The sequence below is a fragment of the Nannobrachium achirus genome (genome assembly GCF_963921795.1).
Source record: "Nannobrachium achirus genome assembly, chromosome: 6".
In the NCBI taxonomy this organism is placed as follows: Eukaryota; Metazoa; Chordata; class Actinopteri; order Myctophiformes; family Myctophidae; genus Nannobrachium; species Nannobrachium achirus.
Genome location: NC_137815.1, coordinates 64314577 through 64322786, shown reverse-complemented (window position 1 = coordinate 64322786; position 8210 = coordinate 64314577). Strand labels below are relative to the sequence as shown.

The 8210-nt window shown below is 42.8% G+C and overlaps 1 protein-coding gene across 1 annotated transcript; it reads right to left on the bottom strand.

Annotated features, from left to right (window-relative positions):
* Nucleotides 1–573: 573 nt before the first annotated feature.
* On the bottom strand, nucleotides 574–1146 carry LOC308287345 (twist-related protein 2-like; the record flags this gene model as incomplete). Its single annotated transcript, XM_080728490.1, has 1 exon — nucleotides 574–1146. One exon carries the CDS (start codon nucleotides 1144–1146, stop codon nucleotides 574–576), a length of 573 nt encoding a protein of 190 aa, XP_080584616.1.
* Between the last annotated feature and the right edge of the window lie 7064 nt (nucleotides 1147–8210).

Below are 8210 nucleotides of genomic sequence, written 5' to 3'. Positions count from 1 at the left end.
ATATTAATACTTTTTTTTATGGGTTTAGGAGCTGAAATAATAATGTGCCATAACACGCTGCAGTTGTCCAATAGTGACTGTAGGCATCGACAAGTGCATAGGTTACACAAGTGACAAGTGCATGGGCAAAGCAGAGGTGTGTGCGCACACGTGTACGTGAGTGTGTTCGGCATGTTTATACGGCGTGTTGGTGTGCCCATACCTGAGGGAATGCACAGGACCAGCTTGTTGCATTGGGCTTAAATTGTACAGCAAGAGAAAAAATAGAACAGTGATGTAGAGATGTAAAAAAAATGGAGGGGGAACAAGGGCAAGGGGTGAACAGGTATAGCTGCAGAAATGATACTGAAGAAGACTACATCACAGAATGGGAAATGGGTAGCATACGTATGCGAGCGAGAGCTAGTAGCCATGCATGGCGAGGTTTGAGAAGATGTAAGTGTTTTAAAGCTGGAAAGCGGGGAATCTAAATTGTGTTTACGAGTTGTGAAATAGGTCTATAGGCAGAGAGACATTGGGTTTAGAGCAAGGAGGACAGGAGGGGGTTGGAGGAGAGAGAGGTTAACAGGGACCCTAGTGGCTGGCAGACATGGCCCAGGCGCCCTCCATCCTCCAGACGGAGAAGGCATAGCTCAGTCTTTCGTGGGCCAGGTAGTTGCAGCTGGCCAGCTTGGCGTCCATCTCGTCGCTCTGCAGCACCTGGTAGAGGAAGTCAATGTAGCGCGACGCAAGTTTGAGGATCTGGATCTTGCTTAGCTTGTCCGAGGGCAGCGTGGGGATGATCTTACGTAGGGAGGCGAACGCGTCGTTCAGGGACTGAGTGCGCTGACGCTCCCTCACGTTGGCAATGACGCGCTGGGTGTGCAGGTCCTCGAAGGGCTGTTCCGGCCCGGGGCCTAGCGTCGAGGGAGCGACCGAGACCACCGTCGTGGGGCTTTTCTTCACCCTCTTGGGCCCGGATGGAAGCAGACTGTTGGGGCTCCCGGCTCCAGTCTCCTCCGGCCGACCGAGGCCGTCCTTCTTGGGATACGGAACCCGCTTTCGATTCCCCCCTTGGAGGTTCTTCTTAGAGCCCCTCTCCATTTCTTCTTCGCTGGCTCCAAGACCTCCTTCGGGGGAGTTGGTACAGGACACCTCCTCTCGCATTGCGGCGTCCTACTGAAGTCCTACTGCCTTTCCCTACTAAGACAGTGTGCTATTACTCCTCGATTTCTTTCCTTTTCTCTCGTGCGTCGACACTTCTACAGTGCCAGTGAAGATGGTGTTCACAAGCTAGTCTAAAAAGAAAATCTCTTCCTCCACAGAAGCACCAAAAAAAAAGAGCGGTCTTTCTCAACTTACGGCCCGTTGAAGCTCCATTAGAGTGGATTTCCTTGTTGAAAGGTGTCACCTTCACATTCCCATCTCAATCTGGCAGTCAGAACATCAACAAACCTTCTGACGGGCCGGTCCACCTCCTCCCAGTTTTATACTAGTGCAGTAACGCAAAGGCCTGCGGGCCGCCTCCATTGGCTGAGCGGCGTTCCGTTGGGTGTGACTTGGTCAGAGGCAGACAGGGAAGAAGGAAGTGTGCTCTAGCTGGTGGATGGTGGAGGAAGGGGGTAAGTGGCCCTCTCCGCCAATGAGGAGCGCCGTGTCTAATTCTCCAGGAGATGTCTGAGGCTTTATGGGTTCCAGATTTTTTGCCGGAGCTGGCTTGGCGTTAGTCCGCACCCGCTTGTCTGTCCTCTCCCTCATCAAAGTCAGGGGCAATTATTGAACTTTTTCCCCCCTCCCCGCCCGACAACGTAAACCTTGAATGTTATCGAACATTCATCTGAGTGAACATATACATGTGAGCAGACTGAGAGAAGGGACATTTCAAATTTAACAACAGCAAAAAAAGCTGTGAAATGTAAAGTATAAATCATACATGCTGTTATCAAAAGGCAAAGAATAAGTGTGCCAAGATCCATAACATCTTACAGTATATATTTATATAAGAGGTTAAATATTGTATAGTGTAGAAATGAATACATACATTTATTATTATGATTCATAAATCTTCTACTAGTCTGTTATATCCTCTATTTCAGTAAGTGAAATAACTATTAACAGCAGCTGGGTTGTCTGGTTATACAATAAACCAATGGATATTACTGGGATAACTCACAAAGCCTTATAAACCCAAGGATTTTAGTTTAGTTTAGCAACATTCAATAACTTGAAAATAGGGAAGATATAAAACTACATTGATAAAGATCTGTCATTATGACAGCATTTCAAACTAAGTCTATTAACATGCTTGATTGATATTTCAGCGAAGTTATGCCATAAGGACAAGGACACTTTGTAAACAAACAACTCCAGCAGTACTGATTACATCAGCCCTCCTATTCCTCCATTCAGACAATCTGTACAGTGGTGGACAGTAACAAAGTACATTTACTTGAGTAGTGTAAGTAACATTTTATAGTATTTTTACAAATACTTAGTACTTTACTTAGCACACTTTCTAACCACCTGCCCACTATACCAAGACATCAGAGACACATACTTCCCACAGATTACACACACCCGAAGTGAATTTGAAAACTCGATCAATGATGAAAAACTCCCTTACCTACTGGGAGAAATACAACAATGCGCGAACACAGCAGCAAGATTTGTGAACTGTTGCGACAAAAGAAGGCTAGAAACATAACCACCCCTAAGGACTACAAACCATGGATTGACATCTAGACCTACTGTATACAGTATGAAACAGAGCTGATACCTTTAAATGCATTTTGAGGAAAATAATGCTGCTATTTGTACCCTGTATATATAAAATGTCACAATGCGACACAGCTCTGTTTACACAATGCTGTACCCCCTCCAACTGTATATATGTTCCCCATTTTCAACTGTTTTTATTGTATTTGTGATACTTGCTTTGGCAATGTAAACGTATGTTTTCTCATGCCAATAAAGCTCCTTTGAATTGAATTGAATTGAATTGAATTGTATTAAAGGTATTTGTATTTTTGGATATGACTTCCACTCCAAAACATTAACAAGACAGATATTGTACTTTTGACTCCACTAAATGTCCAAGAAGGGAAAAGTGTACATGAATAAGCCCTATGAATAAGCTCTATTTCAGTTATAGTGAAAGCGGATCTACAGCCTCAAAACGCATGCGACGCATTGTTGTTTCTAGAAATGTCTGGAAAATGTATTTGGAAAATGTGTTACATTTGAATACAGCAATGCATTGACAATAAAAAAATATTACATTTTGTTTTAAAAAAGAAATGTAGTTTTGAATACTAAAGCATGTAGTTTTGAATACTAGCATGTATTTTTGAATACTTGCGTGTTTTTAAAAGCAAGCACTCCTGTACTTTAACTCAAGTGCAAATTTGACAGCGAAACTTTCACTTAGCAGTATAGAGTCATATTTGACCAGGAGTATCTACACTTCTTTGACTACAGGGCTGAAGTGCTTTGTCCACCACTGGATCATCTATCTCCATGTTAACAGCCACACCCAGGCCAGACAGTACCCAGAATAACCCTTGACCTCGGTGCCCTGGTGACCTCACCCTGATAGGGTGAGAGAGCTCTGCTAATTGTGCCTTCCATGGCCTCTGGGGAAGCCCAACACATGTTGTTGCTCTACACTCTGGGCCCTGGGGAAAGGTAGCTACATGTGGACCTGCTGCAGCCACGCAGCACCACTAGCATGTGTACGCCGACATGCTCTCTGTGTGCTTTTCAGACCGGCAAAGAACCACTTTGGGTTCTTTCTCCCACCTATGGGATGAACCAGAGTTGAGCTTTTCCACCGAGAACCAGGTTGGTTCCGAACCGTTAAAAGTTGGTACGGAATGGGAACCACAAAATCCTTGGTTCCTCTGGTTCAATCTGGTTCAATTAGGAGGAAACCCGCAAGCCGGTTCGCGGCCGGTTGACAAGAACAAACCACGGTTCCAAGAAAGTTGAACGGCACTGGTTCTTGAACCAAGGTTCTTTTGGTGGAAAAGGCCCCTGTGGATCCTCTTACTCGCCTAGCTCAGTGGTTCTCAACCTGTGGGTCGGGACCCCCAGTGGGGTCACCAAATTATTTTGGGGCGGGTCCACAGATGATTAACTTAATGTGCAACATTGTTTTCTCACTCAACAGTAAACAAACCAACATAAAGTTTAAGTGTACGGAGGGTATATGCACATTTCTAAAGTGACAATTTAAGGACTTTTTAATACCTCTAAAAGGACAAATTAAACATTGGTCAAATTGTCAAATATTAGAGGCAGAAATTGTGAAAATAGCCGATCTGCTTTGTTCACAATAGAACCGTGTTATGCAAAATGCAATCTGGCAAACCATCGTCAAATAAAAGGGAATGCCCTCTCTGTTTTGTTCCTTCTGATGCTATCAGAGTCTGTTCTTATACAAAATGTAATGTCTCAACTCTTAGTGCTCGTCAGGGTGAGGGTCCCCAGTTAAAATATGATTATTTTGGGGGTCGTGGCCTGAAAAGGTTGAGAACTGCACTGGACTAACTTGCTGGTTCTCAAACCTTGTCATTTCAAGGACGGTCCCCTGGTTTGATATTCATTATAGGCCAGTAAGGCCACGGACCTCCATTAGATATAAAAAATACAAAAATAAATCTCAACCATCTGGGACCCCAACCTCCACTGTAAAAAAAGAAACAGAGTTAATTTAACTTTCCGAATAATCTTTATTGTCACCTCGTAGGTTTTACAGGGGTAAAACGTTGGGTGAAATTAGTTTTTGTGCAAACTCCATCATTGATTGCTTCCAGAAAGAGAGAGAAAAGAAAGAAGGGGGGGGGGGCAACAAGATATCTTATCAGAATCATCTTTATTGTAACATCACATTGTTGCAGGTGTAAAACACTCATTTTGATTGTTTCCAGAAAAGAGAAAGAGAGAAGATGGAGAAAGAGAGAGAAGTTGGAAAAAGAAGGAAGCTAAAAAAAGAGACTCCAACATATCTACATACTTACACATAGTCAAAAATTGATGTACAGTACATGAGATTTCAAAATAAGGTGCATGAGCGTAGCAGCTGGTGTTAGTTCCTAGACATTAGTTGCGACCGAAGGTCATTGCGACCGACGGTCGCAGTATACCATGAGAAATGTTGCAGCTTGTCTCCGTCTGTGTCAGTCCTTCCTTCAGTCAGTACACATTTTTACAGTCTCTGATGTCACTGTGACATCACACTACAGTGACATCAGAGCATGATGTCAGAGTGATGATCTTAACAGAATGGGTTTGCCGCTCTGACATCACACTCTGGCTTCATGTCCCTTTTATGCCCATATATTTTATGCCCATATATAGTCGACAATGTGATGTCAGAACATGCCCATATGCGTTCCCAGATCACACTTGCAAATGAATTACATCCTTGTCCGTGTTATGCCCATATATGGAGATCCCTGTCTAAGTGTCATCAATATTAAGGGCATTCCCAGATCACACTTGCAAATTAATTACGTCCTTGTCCGTTCTATGCCCATATATGGAGATCCCTGTCCAGATGTCATCAATATTAAGGGCATAGCTGGGAATGCCCATATTTGGTAATGCCCATATATGGGCATGTTCTGCCAATCTCAACAGGCACGGTTGAGACTGGATAACTGGTCCGATATACATCACTGGCCAGATAGCCAAGAATTGGCTTGTCGCCCTGAGGCGTCTTACTAGTGCTAGAACTGTATCAGTGCATGTACTGTATCATACTGGTATACCATACAGTAACATTATCCATCCAATCATTATGTGCACAAGGTTTATAAATAAGGTGCATTAGCATAGCAGCTGGTATACTTAAAATTTTCTAGGTTTTTACCTACGTTTACAACTGCTCTGTATTGTTGATTGTTCTTTGCTTTATTTTTGTTTTCCAGCTGCAAACAACAGTACTTTTTTCTTTCATAATTCTTTGTACTTGTAACCTTAACTGTCTGTCTGTCTGTCTGTCTGTCTGTCTGTCTGTCTGTCTGTCTGTCTGTCTGTCTGTCTGTCTGTCTGTCTGTCTGTCTGTCTGTCTGTCTGTCTGTCTGTCTGTCTGTCTATCTATCTATCTATCTATCTATCTATCTATCTATCCTGTTTATGACAGACATTAGTGCAAGAAGACTATCAGTGCGTTGTAAGAGATTAAAGGTGCAGACTAGACTAGAGTATCTGCAACTGTCAAATTCAACCACATCGTCCACAAAAGGTTGCCAAGACCAGTCTGATGACAGGCATTGTTCAACAGTCTGATGGTAGGCGGGTGGAAGCTGTCCATAAACCTAAATGGACCCATCGGTGTTACAGACCCATAACAGTCGATTTGGTTCCTAGCTAGAGGGTTCCAGGGGGTCCCTAGCAAATTGAGGAATAGTTTTACCTCTCAAGCATTATTTCAATGATAGCAAAATTGGCCAATCTGCAAGCATAAATGTGTCACAATGCGATGTGTTGCTATTTTTGCCATTTTATTTTTGTCCATGACACGCACTGAATAGGGATGCCAAGTTGAATGTGGTTCATTTCACTATAATTTCACCAGTTAGTAGGTCATCCAAAGACTAATGAGAGAATATACTTTATAAGGATTCAGATGATTGGTTTCTCTCTCCTCACCTACAGTAGCTAAAGATACTTACGGAATTATGCAAGTAACCTAATCTATCAACTAATATCTTCTCTAATGGGGGTCCCTGGCACCAAATCTTTTCAAATAGGGGTCCGCGATTAGTATACGCATCAGGTTTAGGGATCCTTGTCATGAAAAGGTTTGAGAAACACTAGTCTGATGACAAGTGCATGCTCACAAAGTCTTTACTCCAGTATCTGGCTTAAAGTCCTGTTCGCAATTTGGTGTTAGGGGAGTTTCTCACCTGAACTGAGTCAGTGGGTCCCTAGACATGAAAAATCACAGAGGTGCTCGTCCGCCATAGTGCCAGGAATGGCGCAATGGCCAAATCAAATATGGCTGCCATCGGCTATGATGAAAATCCAACTTTTCTGTTTCTGGGTGTATATGCACATGTAATACCTCTATTTGGACTAATTGTGGTGTGGGGAATTCATTTCTGATATTGTTTTGACCATTTTGGGCGATTTGGACCTCAAAAGGTCATGGTCAAGGTCATTTTGCTATTCAGAAGACCGCGGGCCATAACTTGGCCATTGTTAGGAGTAAAAACAGGTGGAGTAGGTCTAAATCAACTAATGCTGACATGTATAATTCATTTCTGACATTGTTTTGACCATTAAGGATCATCTTGTCTTTGAAATATCAATGTCAATGCCATTTTCTAAAAACGATTTTGTTCATTACTTGCACTTTTATAGTATTTTGTGTAAGTTTGTTACTATTTTATAGTAAGTTTGTTTTGTTTATAACAAAAGACATACTAGTGGGAAATACAACAAGTAAACATCCACATTTTACTTTAAAGGGGGGTTTTAAATGGGTGTTTAAATGAGCAAATAAGACTATTTACGAATAAAAGTGACAAATAAAATCACACAACAAAAGCACACACAAAATTAAATAACAATTTCCCTCAAATATTGGGATTGTGTGCATCCAAGTTAATATGTGTTTTTACAGGATGTATTCAGCAAGGCAGCCATATCCTCGAGAGTCGAAGTGTTCCTTGCATCCGTCCATGTTCCATTGGTTCTAGTCTTTCCTCAGGTTCCTTGGCTGTTGCAAGCAGGTGGCAAGACATGCACTAGAAAGGTGCCTTGTTGGTCTCAGGCAGCAGTTGTACTTCTCTGCTACCAATGCTGTCTTGTTCTGTCAAGGTCTTTGCCTCTCCAAAGTTTGTTAGATATTGTATTCGGTCAGAAGCCATAGCTGCATGCTTAGTCCCCACCTGGCCCATGCAGTCATCTCCAGTTTCCAAGGCATATGTCCCCTGATCACTGTCTTGGCTAGTGGTGCTCCAAGATGAGAGACTGCTTGATGCTGTAGAAGCATGTGCCGCTGCACACCTAGTGCCATACTGCTACCAGATCTACTTAATCCCCAGTGCTTGGAAGTATCACTACGACAACTCTCTGGGGTCCACTCATAATCCTGGCGACCCATTATTCCCTCCATTAGGTTAGGGTTATGGGTAGGTTTAGTTATAATAGGGCCAGTTGACTCCACATGTACCAGCAGCTTGGTGACAGCCTCCTCAATCTAGTTCAATCTTTGGGATCTC